Raw genomic sequence first — 24,087 nt, forward strand, 5'->3', positions numbered from 1 at the left:
ACTCCTTCATGGGAGGATGCATCAAAACATACAAAAACATTTGGCATCACCTATCTCTCTAAAACATTCTCCCCTTGTAGGTAGTGAAAAATGTTCCCTTTTTACATATTTAATTATTTTGGATCTATACATAAGGAGAACATATTTTTTCTCTCTACAATGACCAACAAGTTATACCATTCTGTTGGTTTTTCTACCCTCTCTATGATTCTCAGAGCAATGAGCTGAACCAGCTCCTCTTTTAGCCTCTGCCTTAAGGCAAAGGGAACTTTCCCTTTCCTAGAGATGTGAATTGTGGGGCACTTGGGCTTTTCAGCTCTATTCTATGTTGAGAGCTCAAACACTTCCTCAGTTGTTTTGGTCCCCTGCCTTCCAATGAGTGCACCTTCTTGATGAGATCAAGGGCTTGATATGTTTTTAATCCAATAGTGGATTCTCTTTCTGGTGGTAATATTACAAATTGTATCTTTTCCAATATGTTATTTACCCATACACACATGACAGGCAGCCCTGAGTTCTACCCATTTACCTTCCACTATGGCTTTTCTTTCAGTGATAATACCACTGTTTCTGACACCGTGGCTTGTACATCTATATCCAATTTAAAATTTGCTTTCAGATTAGTAGTCCAATCATCTTGTGGTCCTATGAAGAATTCCTCTCAGCCAAAGATGCTGTGGTTGGCCTCTTTGTCCATGCTGTGCACAGTCTGTTGGTGCTTGCAAACTGTTACAAAGTGATGTATCCATTGTAGTTCTTGCATCTTTTCCTCATATGCTAGGCATTTTCTTGGCTTGTGCTGTTTGCTGCATCATGTGCAACTCCATGTGCTGTTTTTGGTGGACTCTGACTTTGAGCTTTGCATGCTTTTCTTCTTCAGGTCACTCTTCTTGTATGGTTTGGGATTACCTATCATCTCTACATTGCCAGGGCACTATCCACCCTCCCAAACTTCAGTCTGGACTAGGTGACTTCTTTTGCTTGGCAAATTGTAATTGCTTTGTCAGTGGTTAGTTCTGGATCTTCCAACAGTTTCTCTCTCTGAGTTGTTTGTCTCAGATCCTCATCACAATCTGGTTTCCTATCAGGGATTCTGTTAACCTCCCACAATTGCAAGATTGTATCTTCAGATTTGGATCCGTCACAAAATCTTTTATAGGTTTACATTCTTTTTGTACTGTTTTAAAAAAAACCCTCACGTTTCATTTTTATGTTGAGTGCAGTACTCCTCAAATTTCTATAATAAAATTTCATAGTTAGTCTCTTCTGCCTGAGTTAAATGAAAACTATTAAACACATTAAGTACTTCAGAATCACCTTTGTCAGAAAAAAGATTACCTTTAGACTGTTTTCCTTTCTAATGGCATCCATTGCTTGCAGATAAAGAGTAAAGCATGGTTTAAACCTTCGCCAATTGTCTTCCATATTTTCAGAGAGTTTCAGCTCTGGAGAGGCTTTTAAATTGGTCCATTCACTCTACTTAGGGTATTTTCTTAATTCATTTTATTCCTGGTACTATGTGGCATTCAGTAAACATTCAGAACCAGAGAGTCTGACAAAGGCATGCTTAATTCTGTGTCTGAGTTCTAACTGATCAGCATTGCATAACATGAGTCTCTGCATAACACACACAAAAAAATTTACACTCACCTTCTCATAACTGTAGTTCTTCAAGATGTGTTATTCATGTCCATTCCAATTAGGTGTATGCGCGCTGCATGCACGCCAGCTGGAAGATTTTTCCCTTAGCAGCATCCACAGGGTCAACCTGGGCGCCCCCTGGAGTCGTGCCTTCATGGTGCCCAATATAGCGCCTTGCTGACCCCTCACCCCCTCGGTTCCTTCTTGCCAGCTACTCCAACAGAGGGGTAGGAGGGTGGATATTGGAATAGACATGAACAACACATCTCGAAGAACAACAGTTACAAGAAGGTGAGTAACGTTTTTTTCTTCTTCGAGTGCTTGTTCATGTCCATTCCAACCAGATGACTCACAAGCCATAGTTCAGGAGGTGGAGTTGGAGTCATCCACTGATTGGAGCACAGCTCGTCCAAAGGCCGCATTGGCTCTGGCCTGTTGTGTGTGTCGCAACCCTATACATAGTTATGGTTCTGTATGACCAATTGTCGGTCCACGGCCATCTTGTTCTGCTAAAAGGACAAGGCAGCCTCCATCTTGGACCAGGTTCTTGTTCCACAGGAGAGGGCAGAGACCTAATTCTGCCCAGCAACACCGTGGTGTCGTGTGCAACCCTGAGGTGCGGTGTGCAACATTATAGTGCTGTGTGCATTTTCCCGCTCTTTTCTGCCTGGTCATCTAGGGGTCAGGCTAGTGCCTTGTGCAAAGATGCCAGTGTGCCGTGTGCAGATCCTGTTGGCGTGGGGGGCAACAGTTCGGAGCCTGAAGGGTGTAGGAGCCAGGGACCAATCAGATGCTGACACGAGTGAGACCCTTCGAATAAAACTAGGTTTCCCCCCAAAATTTGTGTGGAGTGTCCGCGTGTCAGCTGAAGGGCCTGATCAACCTTTCAGCCAGGGTCTCTTCCCGGTATAGCTAGTTCGTGTCGTGTCATTTTGGATTCGTTATCGCTTTGAATTTATCGTTTTGGATCTATTTCCATCAGCTCGTCATGCTTCTGGTGTCTGCTTTGCTGGTCAGCTGCGCCTGGAGTGCGGTATTTGCTTTCTAATTTCTGACAGTTTGCTTACCTAGCTTCCCCTTTAACCCCCCCCCCAACTGGGTACCAAGTGTGTATACAGTATATGAGAGTTGAATTATTGAGCTCATAATTGCACAGTTGTTTAGTTTGTATAGTTGTTCTGGGTTTTAGTAGATAGTTAACTGTAGACTGTTTTAAGTTGTGTGAGTTACTGCTCTGTCTTTGTCTGGAGTGCTTGGTGCTAGGTGCTGTCTCCACCTGAGGATTAGCTGACCAAAGGGGTTTCTGTTCCCGCGGTCTGTGTGAGTGGAACCTGCACAATCGCAGCCGCACCACACTCTGGGTAAATCCCTTAGTGTGAAAGCAAGGGCGGTTGAGGCAGTGGCCTGTGGATCTCTTTTCTGTGTTGCACCGGGCACCGCTCTGACGAACCCGATTTCCATCTTGTGTAATTGGTGTGTCTGCCTACTCAGTGTGAAGCAGTGAGCAGTATAGAGTTGTATTGTTAATGATTGTTGGGTGTGTTTATATTGTTTAATAACATCCCAGCTAAGAATTGCCCCCCTCCTCGGCCCAACGTTGTAACTATCCCCCAAATAAACGCAGCCACTTGGCTTTAAACTTTATTCTGGTCCAGCCTGGTTTTTCCTCTCCCAATACAAAGCTTATCGAACCGCAATCGGTTTCGGACAGTGTGATCGCATCATAAATGTGTGTATCAGGGACCACATTGCCACTCTGCAGATTTCCTGGGTGGGAACCTGCACCAGGAATGCAGCTGAGAAGGCCTGAGGCCTGGTGGAGTGAGTGGTGATCTACAGAGCGGGCACCTTCACCAGGCTGTAACACTCCTGAATGCATGATGTAATCCATGAGGAGATGTGTTTGGATGAAACAAGGAGGCCCTTCATTTTGTCTGCCACTGCTATGAATAACTGGATGGACTTTTGGAATGGCTTAGTTCTCTGTATACTGCAGACATCCAGAGTGAACCCTTTTCTCCCTGTCGCAGGAATGTGGCTTGGGATAAAACACTGGGAGGAAGATGTCCTGGCACGTGAAATTGGGAGACAACTTTAGGGAGAAATGCCGGGTGGGGCCTGAACTGAACCTTGTCCTTGTGAAATACTGTGTAAGGGGGCTCAGATGTAAGGGCCCTGAGCTCCGACCCTCTCCTAGCTGAGGTTATCGCCACCAGGAATGCCACCTAGTAAGAGAGATAGAGCAGGGAGCACGTCACCAGCGGCTCAAATGGAGGGCCCATAAGCCTGGCAAGGACCAGGTTAAGGTCCCAAGCCGGGACAGGCTGATGTGTTTGGGGGTAGAGCTTGTCGAGGCCTTTGAGAAAACGGCTGACCATAGGGTTCGCGAAGACCAAGAAGCCGTCTGCACCTGGATGGAAGGCGGAGATGGTGGTCAAGGACAGGTCCTGTTGTTTAAGATGGAGGAGGTAGTCCAGTATGAATGGGATTGGGGCGAGCATCGGCAACTGATGGTGCTGCTCTGATCAGAGAGAGAATCTCTTCCACTTGGCAAGGTACATTGCCCTTGTCAAGGGCTTCCTATTGCCAAGGAGAACTTGTCTGACTTGATCAGAACAGGACAGTTCCATAGCATTTAGCCATGGAGCATCCAGGCTGTGAGGTGGAGTGACTCTAGGTTCAGGTGCCGGAGGCGGCCATGGTCCTGCGTGATTAGATCTGGGAGCAGTTGTAACGTGAGCAGGGTCGCCACAGACATTTCCAGGAGCTGTATGAACCAGTGCTGGTGTGGCCATGCCAGAGCTGTCAATATGACCCGGTCTCGGTCCCTGTGTACCTTGAGGAACACCTTGTGGACCATCGGTATCTGTGGGAACTCGTAAAGCAGATGGTCCCCCCATAGGAGAAGGAAGGCATCCATGATGGAACCCTGGCTGTGATTCATGAAGGAGCAAAATAGCTGACACTTCCTGTTGCTGCGTGTGGCAAACAGGTCTACCTGGGGAAAGCCCCAGAGATGGAAAATTGAGCTTACTACGTCCAGCCAGAGGGACCACTCGTGGCCGTGAAAAGTTCGGTTGAGACTGTCCGCCAGCTTGTTTTGTACCCTGGGGAGGTATGAAGCCTGCATGTATATTGAGTGCTCTACACAGAAGTCCCACAGCATGAGGGCTTCCCGTCACAGGGGAGAGGAGCGTGCACCCCCGTTTGTTGATATAAAACATCACCATGGTATTGTCCATGAGTACTGATATGCATCTGCCTGATATGTGGGCTCTGAAAACCTGGCACGCCAGACGCTCTGCTCTAAGCTCTCTGACACTGATATGCTGAGCGAGGTCCGCCTGAGACCAGAGGCACTGAGGTCTCCCAAATGAGCCTTCCAGCCCAGATCCGAGGCATCTGTCATTAATGAAAGAGATGGCTGGGGGCTGGTGAAAGGTACTCCTGCACAAGCCATCACAGGAGGGAGTCTAGTACAGGGCAGGGCAGGGTTACAATGCTATCCAGAGCATCTCAGGCCAGTCGATAAACTGACGCCAGCCATGACTGCAGTGGGCAACGTCTGAGTCTGGTATGCTGCACTACGTAGGTGCACGCAGACATATGCCCCAGCAGTTTCAGGCAGATCCTTGCTGTGGTCGTGGGGAACTGTCTCAGGCCCCATATGATGTCCCCTAGAGACCGAAATCTGGTATCCAGGAGGTACGCCCTGGCTTGAGTCGAATCCAGCATTGCGCCTATAAACTCTATGCTCTGCACCGGGGACAGAGTGAATTTTGCCTTGTTGAGGAGGAGACCTAGTTCGAGGAAGGTCCTTCTTATGAAGCTGACCTGATCCTCCACTCGGGACCTGGAGTGGCCTTTGATCAGCCAGTGGTCGAGGTAAGGGAAAACCTGAATCTGGAGCTTGCGCAGGAACGCCGCGAAGACTGCCATGCGTTTGGTGAAAACTCAAGGTGCTGCTGACAGACCAAAAGGAAGGATGGCAAACTGATAGTGGCTGTTGCTCACCACAAATCTGAGGTAATATCTGTGAGGTGGAACTATTGCTATGTGGAAATATGTGTCCTTCAAGTCAAGGGCAGCGTAGCAGTCTCCTGGATCCAATGAGGGGATAATGGAGGTCAGCGAGACCATATGGAACTTGAGTTTCTTTACAAACTTGTTGAGCTGCCGCAGGTACAGGATGGGTCTGAGACCCCCCTTGGCTTTCGGTATTAGGAAATACCGGGAGTAGAAGCCCTTGCCCCTTTGCTCCCGAGGAACCACTTCCACTGCCCCCACCGAGAAGCGGGATTGCAGTTCCTGAATTAGAAGTTGCTCGTGAGAGGGGTCCCTGAAGAGGGACGGGGAAGGGGGGTAGAGGGGCAGGAGGGCACAGAATTGGATGGAATATCCCCTCTCTATCGTGCGGAGCACCCAATGGTCTGAAGTGATACGGGACCAAGCACGGTAGAAAGGGGATAGACTGGACGAGATGCCCCAATCAGCCTCAGCTGGCCCTATATAAGAGGCTGGGAGCCAAGAGCTCAACAGTCTCTCTCTGCGTTCAGAGAAAGAAGGGCCTGGCTGCAGGGAGGCTAACCAGGTATCTGGAGCGGAGCTGGGCTGGGAAAAGGCCAAGGGAGCCAGGGAGCTCTGGCCTAGGAAAACCCCAGGCTGCAGGCCTGGTAAGGCCTATTAGGTACTGGGTTGCAGGGGCAGCCCACAGGCAGCAGGTCCAAACCCCTTTGTGTGTGATGAGTGGCTTATACTGCAGTCTGCCCCAGTGAACAGGGGCTAGATGGAGACTGGGCAGTAGCCAAGACTGAGGTGAAGTAGGGATAGTGGGTGAGGGTTCCCCTGGGAGGGGGAAACCCAGAACTGTGGGGGTACCGCCAGGGGGCTGGTGAGCTAATTCCCACGGATGACCAGCAGAAGGCGCTGCAGGGGTGAGTCCTAATCAGGGTTGGAAGGGACCTCAGAAGGTCATCTAGTCCCACCCCATCCTCAAAGCAGGACCAGTTCCCAACTAACTCATCCCAGCCAGGGCTTGGTCAAGCCTGACCTTAAAAACCTCTAAGGAAGGAGACTCCACCACCTCCCTAGGTAACTCATTCCAGTCCTTCACCACCCTCCTTGTGAAAAAGTTTTTCCTAATATCCAATGTAAACCTCCCACACTGCAACTTGAGACCATTACTCCTTGTTCTGTCATCTGATACCACTAAGAACAGTCTAGATCCATCCTCTTTGGAACCCCCTTTCAGGTAGTTGAAAGCAGCTATCAACACCCCCTCAGTCTTCTCTTCTGTAGACTTAACAATTCCAGTTCCCTCAGCCTCTCCTCATAAATCATGTGCCCCTAATCATGTTTGTTCCCCTCCACTGGACTCTTTCCAATTTTTTTACTCCTTGTTCTGTCATCAGGTACCACTAAGAACAGTCTTGTAGTGTCCCTATGGGTGCTCCACTGTAGGTGTATTCACATCCCTGCACCTCAGATTGTTATTCGGGACCAGACCCAATACTAATCTAGTATTCTGTCTCTAACAGTGGCCAGATGCTTCACAGGAAGAACCCTAAAAACCCTAACACAGGCAGAGATGGGGTAATCTGCCCCCTTTATGCTAAACTGTAACAGAGCATAAGGTTTAATATCTCATCCAAAATTTACCATTAAAAACAACTTTGCATATCCTTGTTATCTATATAAATGTCCAGTCCCTTTTTGAATTATGTTAGGTTCTTGGCATCAGTAATTTCCTGTAGCAGGGAGTTCCACAGTTTAATCTGTTTAATGTGTGAAAAAAGTACTCCTTTTATTGGTTTTGAAGTTCTCACTTTTTAATTAAATTAAATTGGGCAGTGACCACCAGCCTGGAAAATTTCAGCCTGAAAGGTCAAAATTTTCATAAGTTTTGAGAACTAAAAACAGGATGTTAGAATGGAAACTATGAAGAAAATGACACTTAAATTAGTTACCTCTGTGATATTACTAAAAAAACAGGGCTTGCTTTATTTATCCTCATGGTCTGTCTGTGCACTTACATTTATTACTCAAAAGTCTCCTTCTGTAATGCTGCTCTTATACCAGCTTTCTTCCATCTTATATTTTAGTATGGCATTACTGCATACACTCATAAACAAACACACACTTATAACCTTGCATTTATCCACAGATAACTTTATCTGATTGAAACTGGCCCAAATTTAATAACTCTCCAAGATCTCCTGCAGTTTTATTTTATCCTCAACTGTGTTTATAATCCTAGTTAGTTTACGAGCAGCAGGTTTGATTAGCGTACAATTTATCTCATATTGCACATCATTTATAAAGATATCAAACAGTATTAACCCCAACTGACTAAATCATTAAATGTTTCTTAAGCTTGTTTTCTTTGCAGTACTTGACTTTTTTGCACAAAATGAATGGATTTTAAAGTGGCTACAGTGAAAACAAATTAAGAGATTAAAAACAACCCTTCTCTCCACTTCTAATTCATATTAAATACTTTTTTTTTGAGTGAGGAATTTCTTTTCATGATTCTTGCAACTAGACAGCTTACAAGACAAAATCCCTATATAATAGTGTGTAAACCAGAAGGTACATTTCAATTTTTAAATAAATGACTTTAAAATACTATTACAAATTGTACATAAGAATAACAAACTATGAATAAGCAACAAAGTCCTCAAGTGATACACCATCTCTCCGTTGACACTATTTCCTTAACAATCTCATATACATTTGTGTTTTCCTTTAGACAGAAATTCTTCCCTACTGCATGAAATTATTCATGACAAAAGTGAAGATGCTCACATGAAGCTTTCTTTCTCCCTAGGCTCAGCCTCCCTGTCCAGCGTCTGTCATCTGGTAGGATCCCTTCCCCTGCAAAGAGGACCCGTCCCACCCTAAATAATGAGGAGTTAATTAATAAAGGTAAAATCAAATAAAGTGTATTGAAGGGTTCATAACAAAGAGTGGGGCAGAAAAAAGGGGGAATAAACAGCAAAATGGCGCAATACAGTGATTACCCCCTCAAACTCAACCCAATAAACCAATAAAAAAAAACCCCTTCTTCATAGATTAAAGTGATGGCAGGTGCTTGGGACCTTAGAAAAGGCAGGAAACCCCTTCTGTAAAACCCCTTAGGAAAAGAAAAAAAAACATTCTGACTGGAAGTTGTTTAGAACTCCAGGAGAAATAAAAGAGCGGGAAAAGTAATCCACAGCTCATGTGGGCATAAAACTCCATTTTGGAACCAACATGGATTCTTGTAGTTACAAAACATCTGAAAGTGAACCCAACCTAACACTGTCCACGATCACCAACACTGTGTATGGTGAATTTGGAGCCTCTTGAAGAAGCAATCAGCAAACATTTGGGAATTTCTGGAAGTGAAGAGGAGGAATGAAGCATAAGACATTTTACTACAAAGGATAACCAGTTAATGAATCTTATTAATTAATGAGTATTTACAAAAATCGGGAAGAGGAGTGAAATATTCCCTGTGTCCTAATTCTATCCTAATATGCCAATATCTAAGTGGAGCTTGTTATGGCTGAAAAAGAGACAAAACATCAAACCAGTCATGCAGTTAGTTAAAATGGATTAAGGCAGTGGTCCCCAAACTTTTTACCTTGTGCCTCCCATAGAATCATAGAATATCAGGGTTGGAAGGGACCTCAGGAGGTCATCTAGTCCAACCCCATGCTCAAAGCAGGACCAATCCCCAACTAAATCATCCCAGCCAGGGCGTTGTCAAGCCTGACCTTAAAAAACCTCTAAGGAAGGAGATTCCACCACCTCCCTAGGTAACCCATTCCAGTGCTTCACCACCCTCCTTGTGAAAAAGTTTTTTCTAATATCCAACCTAAACCTCCCCCACTGCAACCTGAGAGCATTACTCCTTGTTCTGTCATCAGGTACCACTGAGAACAGTCTAGATCCATCCTCTTTGGAACCCCCTTTCAGGTAGTTGAAAGCAGCTATCAAATCCCCCCTCATTCTTCTCTTCTGCAGACTAAACAAACCCAGTTCCCTCAGCCTCTCCAGCCCCCTAATCATTTTTGTTGTCCTCCGCTGGACTCTTTCCAATTTTTCCACATCCTTCTTGTAGTGTGGGGCCCAAAACTGGACACAGTACTCCAGATGAGGCCTCACCAATGTCGAATAGAGGGGAATGATCACATCCCTCGATCTGCTGGCAATGCCCCTACTTATACAGCCCTAAATGCCGTTAGCCTTCTTGGCACACTGTTGACTCATATCCAGCTTCTCGTCCACTGTAACCCCTAGATCCTTTTCTGCAGAACTGCTTCCTAGCCATTCGGTCCCTAGTCTGTAACAGTGAATGTGATTCTTCCGTCCTAAGTGCAGGACTCTGCACTTGAACCTCGTCAGGTTTCTTTTGGCCCAGTCCTCTAATTTGTCTAGGTCCCTCTGTATCCTCTCTCTACCCTCCAGCGTATCTACCACTCCTCCAAGTTTAGTGTCATCTGCAAATTTGCTGAGAGTGCAGTCCACGCCATCCTCCAGATCATTAATGAAGATATTGAACAAAACCGGCCCCAGGACCCACCCTTGGGGCACTCTGCTTGATACCGGCTGCCAACAAGACATGGAGCCGTTGATCACTACCTGTTGAGCCCGACGATCTAGCCAGATCTCTATCCACCTTCTAGTTCAATCATCCAGCCCATACTTCTTTAACTTGCTGGCAAGAATACTGTGGGAGACCGTATCAAAAGCTTTGCTAAAGTCAAGGAATAACACATCCACTGCTTTCCCCTCATCTGCAGACCCAGTTATCTCCTCATAGAAGGTAATTAGGTTAGTCAGGCATGACTTGCCCTTGGTGAATCCATGCTGACTGTTCCTGATCACTTTCTCTCCTCTAAGCGCATCAGAATTGATTCCTTGAGGACCTGCTCCATGATTTTTCCAGGGACTGAGGTGAGGCTGACTGGCCTGTAGTTCCCCGGATCCTCCTTCTTCCCTTTTTTAAAGATAGGCACTAAAGTAGCCTTTTTCCAGTCATCCAGGACCTCCCCCATTCGCCATGAGTTTTCATACCCCAGTCTGCGTCCCGTCCCCACCAAGTCAGGGACGGGAGCGGGGACATGGCTCCGGGAGTGGGGGACTGGGACAAGGTAAGGGGTCTGAGGCTGGGGCCATAGTTGGAGGCAGGGGTAGGGCTGGGAGTGGTGCCTTGGCCAGCAGCTGGGGCCTTGGGTGCGGGGCTGGCAGCCGGGACCCAGGGTGCAGGGCCGGGGCCAGGAGTGGGGACTGGGTTGGGCTCCAGCTGTACCCCTTCAAACATTACTTGGGGGCACCCCACAGTTTGGGGACCTCTGGATTAAAGGCTAGAATTCAAACTGTCAAAGAAAAAGAAGAGAGACAAGGTAGATGAGGTAATATCTTTTATTGGTCCAACTTCTAATAGCCTTGTTCACACTGAGTAGCAATTTACTCTGTGAGTAGTCTCACAGAAGTCATTGGGATTACACATGGAGTGTTCTTCCTTGTGAGTGAGGGTATCAGAATCTGTCCCCTCTGTATGCAGCAATTTAAGATTGAGCTGCACTGTTTTAAATGAATACTGCACATGATCAAATCCTTTGTATGGTGAGGGAACAGACCAAGCATTAAAATGGAAATATTATTACAAGATGGTTTAGAGTTTCCAACTATAGAATTCTATCATACTGAACACAGCTTTTCACGATTGGCTCGTTTTCTTAGAGTCATTTCCTACTAAGGGTAGGTCTATATTCACCGTCCGGGTCGACGCGGTGAGTTCGACTTCTCGGAGTTCGAACTATCGCGTCTAATCAAGACGCGATAGTTCGAACTCCCCGCGCGCTCCGGTCGACTCCGGAACTCCACCACCGCGAATGGCGGTGGCGGAGTCGACCTTGGAGCCGCGGAGTTCGACCCCGCCGCATCTGGACGGTTAAGTCAGTCGAACTAGGGTACTTCGAATTCAGCTACGCTATTCGCGTAGCTGAACTTGCGTACCCTAGTTTGACCCCCCCCTTAGTGTAGACCAGGCCTTAGACAGCACCTTTTCCATTCCAATCCTAACTGCATAGAGGACAAAATTGTCTAATCCACCTAAACGGTGATTAATTACTGTAAATTCTCTATCATAAGCTAGTTTGTTTATCAGCTGACCCCTCCAAGATGGATAAGTAAAAATGGAAATTTTTTTATGACCCGTTCATAAACCGACCCTATAATTCAGGGGTCAGCAAACTTTGGCTCCTGGGCCACCAGGATGAGCCGCTGGTGGGCTGAGATAGTTTGTTTACCTCGAGCGTCAGCAGGCACGGAGGTAAACTTATATAAACAAAGTGTCCAGGTGTGTCAGCTGCTTACCCTGATGGGGGAGAGAAGCTGGGGATCACCCCTGTGACCACCCCCCACATGACCCCACCCTACCCCGGGACCCCCACACTCTCCCCATCCCATCCCTTCCCACTTTATCTGGGGAGGATGTCTCTGGCCTGGCTGGAGCTGCTCCAGCAGGCTGGGTAGTGCAGCTGCAGCCTGCTCTGGCAGGCCAGACTGGGCGGCGCGGCTGCAGCATGTTCCAGTGGGCTGGGCCAGGCGGCACAGCCGCAGCGTGATCCAGCGGGCTGGCCAGTGCAGCCACAGCCTACTCTGAGGGGCGGGGCCAAGCGGCACGGCTGCAGCCTGCCAGCCCTGGAGCTGCAGCTGCTTCAGAGGCTGGGGGGAGAGCAGCGTGGCCAGAAGCGGAAAGACTCTGGCCCCGCCTCTTCCCTTCTGGCTGTGCTGCCTCTCCTTGCTACCTCTGTTGGGGGAGGGGCTGTGTCCCACCTCTCCCTCTCTATACCCGTTCATAAGCCGACCCCCTTCTCTGGTGCTTCCCTTTTTGACTAAAAAAATTCGGCTTATGAATGAGTATATACGGTAATTAAAAATGAACTAATATTACAGTACAGAGAAGATGTTTGTGGAAGATCAAATACATTAATCAATGTTCTACCATTATTAATATGTTCTTCCATCTGGAACAATACAATAAAATAGGTCCCAGCACTGAGAGGAATGGATATGAAACTATTTCTATTATACATCTCAACCCCTTCCAATTATTCAGTGCTCTCCATCCTCTTACACTGTAACGGGCCCGTCTTGCCAGCAACAGAATGTTAGTAAATGGATAGGACCACACCCCATCCAGTCCCAACATGCCTGGGGTGTGCTGCCAGCAGCACTAATTCTCCTTTCCTTTGTGCTGCCAAAGTGCAAGCAGCCAAAGTAAGCTGCTTGCTCATGCAACCTTAATCTGGCCCCTTTGTGCATGTTCTTTATTATATAGTTTTTAATTACATGAACACAAAGTATGTTGTGCTTAGCACCCCTGCCTCATTCAGTGCACAGGATGGACAGTGCTCACTTAATGAGCAGCTATTCTATATTTTGTTTTCTCCTTGTTTTTCAATGTGCGGTGCAATGCCTTATTTGCTGCGCACTATTCAAACCCTGCTCTGAAAAAATAATTATTTATTTCCTTTTCTATGGTGCTCCTCACTATAGCATCCAACTACTTCACAAACATTCACGAATGTTCACAACACCCTTGTGATGTGAAGGTGTGGGGAACTGAGGCACAGGAGATCAAGGTCAGACGTGTTAACTGATTTTGGGTGCCCAATCTGAGATACCCAGTGCCTGACTTTTCCAGGTGCTTAGCATTGCATAGCACTTTATACATTCACTTATCACCATCATTATATGTATTGCAGTAGCACTTAGGAGCTCATCATGGACTTGAACTCCATTAGGCTGAGCACTGTGCAAACACAGAAAAGAAAGTCCCTGCCCAAAAGATCTTACAATGTAAGTATACAACCAGAGTCAATCAATGGAGCAGACAGACCAACAGGGGAGTACAAGGAAACAATGAGATAATTTTGGTCAGCATAATTAAACTGTCAAGTTTGTAGGCCTCACAGGAAGGAAGAGTTTTATGGAGGGATTTGAAGGAGGATAATGAAGTAGCTTTGCGGATGTTTGCAGCTGTGAATGCTCAACATTTCTGCAGAACAGACCCCAGCCTCTCAAGTCAGGTAAACAGAAAATGAACGAAATTAGTGACCACCTGTGAAAAGTTTGATTTAAGTGACTTGCCTAGCATAAGAGATGCTCTGTGGCAGAGGCAGTAATAAAATCCAGTTCTTCAGGGCAGCATTCAGCTGCCTTAACCAGGAGGCAATCCTTTCTCTTCCAATAATACCCTGCTTCCTTCACTGTACATCTTCCCACTTCTGCAAAACCACCTTGATTGATCCCCAGATCCTGTGCACTGAATGAGGTGGGATCCTATGGAAAAAACAGTATGTGATCATGTAATTAAAGACTATCATAATGCATATGCATAAGGGGGCTGAATGAAAGTTGCACTGTAAGTCCTAGTCTCATCCCTTCATATTCCTTATGTTGGGTCCCAGTCTCCCTCTTCACGCCCAGCCTGCGTGCCAATATGGGGGTTATTAAGGGCACAGAAGAGAGAGGTTCCTTGCGCTCACTTCTGCCCAGTTCCACTCTTGCCCAGAATACCATTACAGGGAAAGTCAGACTCCACCCTGTAGTTCTGGGTTGGAGGGAGCAGGCACAGTCCAGTCACACACAGGAACTGTGAGGAGATGGAATCTTTGGAGATGGTAGCTATTAAACTCTAGCAAATCTCTACTGAGCATGTGCGAACTGCAATATTTCAAAGATTTATAACTTTGCCAGATTTGGACAGATTTTCACAATGACCACAAGAGACACATCCCTGACACAAATGCCAGCCCTTGCCAAATTTCAAGTCCCTTCTGCAATGCATGGAGGAACTTACCAAAGCTTTCTAAAGAAAAGATCATCAGAATTTTTTAAAAATATATTTATAATTATATATGCAATTTAAAATTATTTAAATTTTTAACAAAACAACATGGCTAGAAAAGAGATTTCTCAAAGTTTTAAAAACAACTTTATTTTCCTTTTTGTCTTTCTCAAAAACAGTGGAACTGTTGTGGCTGAACTTTCCAAAAAAGTCAGCCTGCGGCAGTCACCCAGCATGGAAAATTTCAGCTCAAATGATTAAAGTTTGGCAAAATTAAATGCAACTAAAAAAAGGGTCTTATATAGGAAGTGTTGGGCTACCTTACCAATAGGTGGTGTTATAAATTCCACCTAGAATACATTCTGACACTCTGTAAACAATAATAGCTAAGAACCACATTTTCTAGAAAGAAATTACCAATAAACAGTTAAGCTTAACGTAACTCTTGAATCAAAAGGGTTTGAGCACCTAGAAACCATCCCATTTGTCCCTAATCCGGCAAAAAGATGCATCTGTGTGCAAACAGATTCAGGGTCTATGTTAAATGATTTGGTTGACACATGCCCATATGTAAGATGTTCCCAACCAACCAAAATACAAAATCAAAATACTTTTATATCTTTTGGAGGAAGTCAATGATATGAAAAATACCTCATTTACCTTGCTGAATATACAGCATGTACACTGCTATTTCTGAACATTCGCTATTCAGCTTACAGTTTGTATATTAAATTTTAACTCTGCACAGATGGACACACACACATGCTTTATTTCCTGTTCTTCACAGGAAGGATATCTGTAATCCAGTAGTGGAACAGAGAAGAGATTATCTTGGCATGATCTGAAAAGAAAAAAACAAATTCTTCCTGAAATATTTTTGTGGTATTTTTCAGCAATCAAATATATGAAGGTTAAAAAAAAGCCATATAAACATCTGTTTTCACCTGACAAAATACAAACAAAATAACCCTTGGAGTTTGAGACACCAATATAAACTTGAAGACGACAGACCTAATTCATTCCTGGAATAAGCAAGCGCAACTCTTCATAGGAGATTAGTTGCTTGTACCAGGGCTGACTCTGGCCTTATACTGTTCAGTGCAACCACTGAATTATTTCTTAATCAAGAACACTGAAAAGTGGATTAAAATGACACAACCACAAGTGTATAGTTGAGGCTGAAACAGTCTATGATCTGCATCATTTCCTTATGTATTCTCTGAATGGAGAGTGATTTCACCTATCCTTTATTCATTATTAGTTGTATTACAGCAGCACTCAGAGCCCCACCTGAGCTTGTGCTAAGCAATGTGCAGCTACCTAAAAGCACAGTATGGCCAGATCTTCAGCCTTTACACAGAGATTCCCGTTTATTTAACTCTATTTTGGATAGGTATATCTACGGTACTTATTGCTGCGCTATCACATTTAAGACTGCTCTATAAAGTCATTTTAATGCAGCTTTCCTATTTTATTTCCTTTTGTATGAATACTCTGCAAAAAATGTTATTTTGAACACTGTGAAGGCACATGTACTAATTTGAAGACATATGTACTGTACCTAGGTGCAGCATAACTATTATTTTTCCTGGCTTGCAAAACACAAACAAAATATTTTTAGAGGACATTTCTCCAAGTAAACCAGCAAAAAGTAGCTTTCAGCTCTTTAGCGAGTGATAATTTCCTAGGCAACAAGAGAGGAGTCTATTTTAGACTTGATACTCGCCAACAAAGAGAAAATGTTAACAGACAAGGGAAGGGGGCTAATGAGTAGAAACTGAATGAGTTTCATATATCAGGGAATAATGACATTATTTTTCTATTGGATAATTACCTATTCTCTTAACACACTGTCAGGATTAGGACTAAGAATCGCTCATTCTAAAATTTGCAATTCCCAACAGCATATAAAAGCTTTATCTTCTAGTCACAGACCATTTTTTGTGACATGAAGCAGCCCAACCTCCCCTCCAAAGTAGACTCACAAGCAGCATTCTGTTTCCCACACTTTCTGGAAGAGGTAATCGAAGCTTCTACTATGAGAGATTCCTTTATATTTGACCCCTATTCCTACCCTCTTCAGGTGTATGGAAGACTCTGGGTAGAGAGGGCTAGAAAATGGTACACATTTTTTGTGAAAAATTTCAAAAGAATTGAAAAATGTTAGGTTTTCCTTGCAAACATGTTCACAATTTTTTAAATTTTGAAAATGAACAAAAATATTTTTTAGAAAAATTACCATTTTTAAATCTTATTTTTAAAATGAAAGTTTTTTATCACCTCTAACTTTGGGTTTCAGAGTGGTAGTCATGTTAGTCTGTATCAGTGAAAACAATGAGGAATCCTTGTGGCACTTTAGAGACTAACATTTATTTGGGCATAAGCTTTCATGGGCTAGAACCCACTTCATCTGATGCATGGAGTGGAAAATACAGAAGCAGGTATAAATACGTGAAAGGATAGGAGTTGCCTTACGAAGTGTGAGGTCAGTCTAACGAGACAATTCAATTAACAGCAGGATACCAAGGGAAGAAAAATAACTTTTGAAGTGGTAATGAGAGTGGCCCATTTCAGACAGTTGACAAGAAGGTGTGAGTAACAGTAGGGGGAAATTAGTACTGGGGAAATTAGGTTTAGGTTTTGTAATGACCCAACCACTCCCAGTCTTTATTCAGGCCTAATGTGATGGTGTCCAGTTTGCAAATTAATTCCAGTGCTGCAGTTTCATGTTGGAGTCAGTCTGCCCACCCAATCCCCTGGCTCTGGTTCTGGAGTGATCTAGGGGACCACCTCTAGATTGGTTAGAGTGCGCCACATAATCATGGGCATCCTGGATTTCCCCTTCTCTTTTCAGGTATGTTTCCTCACTTGGTACGAAGGCCTAAGGGCCAGAGAGAGAATGACAGCTTGAAGTGCGTATCTTTACAGTTTCACTGTCTTAAGAAGGCTCTGCCATGTCTTCTCCCTACAACTCTGAGGTGTTTCCCACCTCTCCTCTTCCTGGCATCTGTACCACCACCATTGCATGCTCCGCCAAAGAACAGGAACTAAGAACTTAAAATAAAATCTACATTTCCTTTTTCTTCTTTTATTTTTTCTTCCTTCTGTCTGCTGAACAATACCTCCCAATCACAGTAATGTTCTGGGAGGTGTGAAGAGAATTCCACATGAATACTTTATTCAATTATCTTTTCTATAACCGGGTAAAGCAATAACACCATTATAAAGTTCAGAGATGAGGAAGATACATCATTATGTATAAGGAGAGGGTCTGCATAAAGACTTTTATTCATTCTTCTTCATGACTCCCCACTGCAACATCTGTCATTAAAGAAAAAATACTCACACAAATTATTAGCCATTTGACCCAGGTGTCTTACGCTGAATCATAACCACAGGGAAAAGGGGTTCTTTCGTTAACATATTGCTTCTTGAAACACAGGAAAAAGAATTGGTTTGTTTTGCAAAAATAAGCCTCCCTGCTAATACTAATAAAAACTGTTCTCCTTTCAAGAAGTTAATGAGGAATGACCCTTTATTCTAGGGCATCATGACCCAGTAAAAAAACAAACAAACACACCAAAAACAAAGGCAAGAGAATCATACGAGCAAGTCCTGATGGAATTTAGATATCGTGTTTGGGAAATATTGCGGTTACTAAGAAGTACTCTTATGTTTTATCTTCCTGAATAGCGTTTCTGTAATGAGCAGCTGGAGTTTGCTGAGGCAGCAAACTTCTGTAATAGCTACAAGGAAGGTTCTCTGATTTTATCAGCTGTCTATTGTAGATTAAATCTGGGGTTTTTTGGACTGTGAAAGAAAAAGTTTATTCATTAAAAGGTATAAAAATAAATACATATTTAAAAACCTTATGTCAGAAGTAATTTCTTACCATTACATTGTAGCTTTTTGAGATTTCAAAAAATAAAGTTGAAAAATGATTACCTCTGCTGAGGTAAGTTAGTATAGAGCAGGCCTTTAAATAACACTTAAAATACAGAAGGCTGGTTCTTCTCTTACATTGGTGTACATGATGAATAGAAATTTGATTGTATTGTCCAGAGGAAAATACGTGTGAGTGACAGTAGAACTGAACTAGGAGTGACTAAAGACATGAGGAGAAAATCAACTGGAAGAATAAATAAGGCTGTACACCAGCAGGAATGTTTTCAGTCTTCTAAAAGAGGAAAAATACTTATTTCAAAGGGCACCTCTGCTGTGAATGCTTATTTTACATTTTCTGAGTGGATTTTTCCAAATTAATGTGTTTTCTTTTCCTTATTCTGTTCAGCAGTTCTCTTTTACCAAAAAGAGAGCGACAGAGAAAAGGTGAGCCTAATCCAAAAGCCCACTGAAGCCAGTAGAAAGATTTCCATGAACTTCAATGGGTTCTGGGTCATGCGCACAGTGACTATAATGACTTTGCACATGACTCAACTCTCACTTCTCATTGACTTAATGGAAGCTGAATTAGGCCTTTTATTAAAGGCCCACTTCTGTTACCCCTATTAATGCCGAGTTGTATTTTGCTTTGTGACTATTTAATGAAATCAGTGGGATGTACTTAAGTACAATGTACTTAAGGGTGGCAGAATCTGGCCCTAAAATTCCAGCTCCAACTTTAGGCAATTCACCTGTGATCACAGTGAAGGATGATTCTTTACATTTACTGTACACATGGATTTTATTCCACATGCAGATGCACTGCCAATCCACCAGGTCTTCAAATATTGAAACATTTCAAATGTGCTTTTTGAAAGAGTAGGGAATAATAGCTGAGTTCTGGTGAATAGCCTCAGACTGTAAACCCTTCAGGGAAGGATAATGATGCTTCAAACCCTACTGGGGCCTTGTGTGTTACAATCATATAAAATTATAGTAGGTTCTAATGCCAAGTCCTCTATGAGAGTTACTGTCAGGTATCCAATGACAACTGTCTTCGCTTACTCGGTTACTGCACTACTAGGGCAGAATATACCCTTGTATTCACACCCTAAACTCTATTCCAGTGGTTCTCAACCTGCAGCCTATGGGCCAACTGTGGCCCAATCAGCACACAGCTGTGGCCCATATGACATCCTCAGGACCATAAAGGTAGTATTTTTATATGGTGTGGGCGTGATCCACATAACACAAAGAGCTGCATATGCGGCCCACAATGATAAATAGGTTAAGAACCTCTGCTCTATTGTAATAACCTTTGTAGAAAATATGCCTTGTAAAGTATCATTCAAAAATTCATAATTTGCTGATCAGTTCTGTCCTTGTAAAATATGTGTGGCAACATTGTATGTGAAGTTATAAGATTCCCCTGTATGATGTTGTTAACACTTGTTCCAAACCCCACAGCCCTGCAGGCAGAAGTCAGGTCCTAAACAACGGAAGGAATAGGAATACTTGTGGGACCTTAGAGACTAACAAATTTATTTGAGCATAAGCTTTCGTGGGCTAGAGCCCACTTCATCAGATGCATAGAATGGAACATATAGTAAGAAGACAGATATACCAGTGTTTCTCAAACTGGGGTAGATGCTTGTGTAGGGAAAGCCCCTGACGGGCCGGGCCAGTTTGTTTACCAGCCCTGTCCGCAGGTCTGGCTGATTGTGGCTCCCACTGGCCGCAGTTCGCTGCTCCGGGCCAATGGGAGCTGCTGGAAGCAGCGCAGGCCGAGGGACATACTGGCCACCACTTCCAGCAGCTCCCACTGGCCTGCAGCAGCGAACTGCAGCCAGTGGGATCCACCATCGGCCAGACCTTTGGACGGGGCAGGTAAACAAACTGTCCCGTCCCGTCAGGGGCTTTCCCTACACAAGCGGCGACCCCAGTTTGAGAAACACTGATATATACATACAGAGAACATGAAAAGGTGGAAGTTGCCATACCAACTCTAAGAGGCTAATTAATTAACATGAGCTATTATCAGCAGGAGAAAAAAAACTTTTGTTGTGATAATCAAGATGGCCCATTTCAGATAGTTGACAAGAAGGTGTGAGGATACTTAACATGGGGAAATAGATTCAATTTGTGCAATAACCCAGCCACTCCCAGTCTCTAGTCAAGCCCAAGTTAATGGTATCTATTTTGCAAATTAATTACAGTTCAGCAGTTTCTCATTGAAGTCTGTTTTTGAAGCTTTTTGGTTACAAAATTGCCACCTTTAAGTCTGTTACTGGGTGACTAGAGAGGTTGAAGTGTTCTCCTACTGGTTTTTGAATGCTATGATTCCTGATATCAGATTTGTGTCCATTTATTCTTTTGCGTAGAGACTGTCCGGTTTGGCCAATGTACGTGGCAGAGGGGCACTGCTGACACATGATGGCATATATCACATTGGTATATGTGCAGGTGAACGAGCCCCTGATGGCGTGGCTGATGTGATTAGGTCCTATGATGGTGTCACTTGAGTGGATATGTGAACAGAGTTGGCATTAGGCTTTGTTGCAAGGATAGGTTCCTGGATTAGTGTTTTTGTTGTGTGGTGTGTGGTTGCTAGTGAGTATTTGCTTCAGGTTGCGGGGCTGTCTGTAAGCAAGGACAGGCCTGTCTCCCAAGATCTGTGAGAGTGAGGGATCATCTTTCAGGATAGGTTGTAGATCTTTGATGATGCACTAGAGAAGTTTTAGTTGGCGGCTGAAGGTGACGGCTAGTGGGGTTCTGTTATTTTCTTTGTTGGTCTTGTCCTGTAGTAGGTGACTTCTGGGTACTCTTCTGGCTCTGTCAATCTGTTTTTTCACTTCAGCAGGTGGGTATTGTAGTTTTAAGAATGCTTGATAGAGATCTTGTAGGTGCTTGTCTCTGTCTGAGGGATTGGAGCAAATGCGGTTGTATCTTAGAGCTTGGCTGTAGACAATGGATCGTGTGGTGTACCCGGGATGGAAGCTGGAGGCATGTAGGTAAGAATAGCAGCCAGTAGGTTTCCGGTATAGGGTGGTGTCTATGTGACCATCGCTTATTAGCACAGTAATTTCCAGGAAATGGACTGCTTGTGTGGATTGGTCCTGTATGCTTGCCTTAAATTGCATTTAAGCAGTGAATAGAGTCATCAAACAGGGAGAGAAAACAAAGGAAGTTCAAACAGGTGGGGAAAAAAACCAGCGGGGAATATCTTTCCACATAGACCCTTTGTCTCCTGCGTCTCAGCTGGAAATGTTTTTAAGAGGGGGCCTGAAACTATAAAAGGGAGGGAAAAACACTACAAGGGACCCGCCCCTTCCTAGCCCATCACAATCACTACATCTGAAGAGACAAAGGAAGCAGCCATTGGATTGTGGGAGAGGGGTCCTGACCTAAAGAGTTTGGCCAGTAAGACTGCTGAAGCATGTAGTGAGAAAACTTTGCTTTGAATCTAATATAGTTTGTTAAGTTAGGTGCCAGTAAGCTTTTTATCTCTATTTTTGTTGTAACTACCTCTTTCTTTGTAGTTAATAAACTTGTTTTATTGTTTTATCTTATCCAGTATGTTCAAGCTGAAGCATTTGGGGCAACAAGTTGTGTGCATATTATTTCCTAAAATGAATAACGGACTTAATATTTTTGTATTGTCTAGGAGAGGGCTGGGCAGTACAGGACATGTTTCTGGGGGGAAATCTGGGACTAGGACTGTGTTGGGGTCACCGTGTGGTAATTTTTAAGGCTGGTAAGAATCAGGGTGTGGCTGGCTGGCTGCAGTGCACATAGACATCGCTGGGATTGACTTCCATGCTGGAGGCTGTTTGTGAACAGTCCAGGCTACAGCAGCAAGACACTGGAAAGGGCACCCCAGGTTAAATGGCAGGTATGACACAACTACTTATTAGTCTGAATTGTACCTTGATTGGTCACAACTACCACTATCTTACTCATTACTTTTCAAGACACTTTAAAACACTATACACAATGGTATAGATATAGTTCACAATACTGGTTTCTTATTCTAAGCATTGAGAAGAAACAGGGACTAAACCTATTCAAATACTTGATCTCTTCCTATGCAATTCTTAGAGCCATCACCTCTCACTAACTTCTTTGGGAGCTGAGGACACTCAGCACCTTGCAGTACTGGCCTCTGTTGTGGTTTCATATCAATCATAACCCCTCCCCCCACAAAAAGGCAAATTAATGTCTTCCTTGTGAAGAATGATGCTTTCATAATCTTGTAATAATCTTACTTTCACCATTATGTAGTTAGTTACTGTTTTATCTCTGTATGAGAATGACAAATTTGAATATTTGAACATTTCTAAATGTTAAGAACATCAGCAATATGATGAATAAACTGTACATACCAGGCAGCATCATGGAATGTTCTTGGAATTGTTCCAAAATGCCCTTCAATCTCTCAGTATCCTGCAAAAGTACAAGGGATTTCATCTGATGTAGAAGTGTCACATCTGAGGAAGCCATGCTGTGAGATTCAAGATGTTGTAAAATCTCTTGGACGGTTGCTGAACTCGTAGGTGAATCTGTGCATTTTGATTTATCTGAACAAAGAAGGCCAAATAAATTTAGGAACTTTCTCCATGTTTACTGAAAATTTGTTAATTACCTTTACTTTTAAAATACATCTCCTTCCTTCTTTTTTATGTATACTTCCTTAAAACCAATACTATGCTGTACTGACATGCAGCCTATTTCTTCTTAGATATTAAAATAACATGATAGGCAGGAAGATGCTGAATATGAAAAGTAAAGAATACGCCAATAGGACTACCAATGAATTGTGAGAAATCTAAACTCACCACCTAGCTTTTCTAATAAGAACAATTGTGATTTATGCTAAAGTAGGAAGGTCTAAGGAAAAAACTGTACTATAGTCAAAGCAAGTGTCTGTGTACAGTACACACACATTTTTATAGATATACATATATAGAGAGAGGGTCTGCTGTAAAGCATTTTGGGAGACAACTGGTTATCTTATTCCTGCATATTAATATTTATGCTTTGAAAATATATATTATAGCATGCAATAAAACTAGAAAGGAAACTATGACTTTTCATACTGTGCTGTTGCTTCTCCTAACTTCTCCAATTCCAGTACCTTTGAATGGTTTGTTCCTATAAGCCCCTCTAGACAGGCTTTCTTTAAAGTTAGCTTTTCTAATAAAAACAATTGTTAGCGATGTGTTTAGATTTCTCCTCATTAATCTTTCTAACAGAAATATAAAGGTATAATTCAATGTGGCCATTGGTAAATGATGCTGAAAGCAGTGGCTTCCAATTTTATCTAAAAATGGGGAGGGAAATGGGGTGGTAAGGTACCCAATGAGAAAGCTTGTGATAAAAGCAAACAGCATAATTTCAGATCTATATATAAACCCCCATTTGCCTAACAGGCAAGTTAGTCATACCTTGATATGTAAATGTGACATATAATCCATAACATAGATTTGCTTTTGCCTGACAATTTCTCTTTTGTGAATAACCAGGTCCTGTCTGCTCTGCAGCTTTGGAGTTAGGACCAATCTGTCAATCGCTGACAGAATTTAGCTTTGCCTATTTTGGAAACTGACAGTCTGAATACTTTTTGTTAGAACTGTGCAGCCAACACAGCTATGTGAAAGTGAACAGGATTCCATTCTGGCTCAATGAATTGTTAATTAAGAGTCAAATTCTACTCAGGGTAC

At 43.5% G+C, this 24,087-nt stretch overlaps 1 protein-coding gene across 3 annotated transcripts in view; it reads right to left on the minus strand.

Annotated features, from left to right (window-relative positions):
• The window catches only part of ERICH1 (glutamate rich 1), a 140,904-nt gene that overhangs the window by 30,462 nt on the left and 86,355 nt on the right, over positions 1-24,087 (minus strand). The window contains exons 5-7 of one of the 3 annotated variants that reach the window (XR_006578547.1): positions 22,750-22,944; positions 15,146-15,326; positions 12,824-13,977 (exon numbers count right to left, since the gene is read on the minus strand). Coding sequence is in view for 2 of the 3 variants with exons in the window: in XM_045011933.1 (XP_044867868.1) it covers positions 15,253-15,326; positions 22,750-22,944 (269 nt within the window). In the remaining variant the exon portion in view is untranslated. Of the gene's footprint in view, positions 1-12,823; positions 13,978-14,644; positions 15,327-16,041; positions 16,047-22,749; positions 22,945-24,087 lie in introns of those variants that run through there. The other 2 variants (XM_045011934.1, XM_045011933.1) reach the window with 2 other exon arrangements.

The sequence above is a fragment of the Mauremys mutica genome, chromosome 3, assembly GCF_020497125.1.
Source record: "Mauremys mutica isolate MM-2020 ecotype Southern chromosome 3, ASM2049712v1, whole genome shotgun sequence".
Taxonomy (NCBI): Eukaryota; Metazoa; Chordata; order Testudines; family Geoemydidae; genus Mauremys; species Mauremys mutica.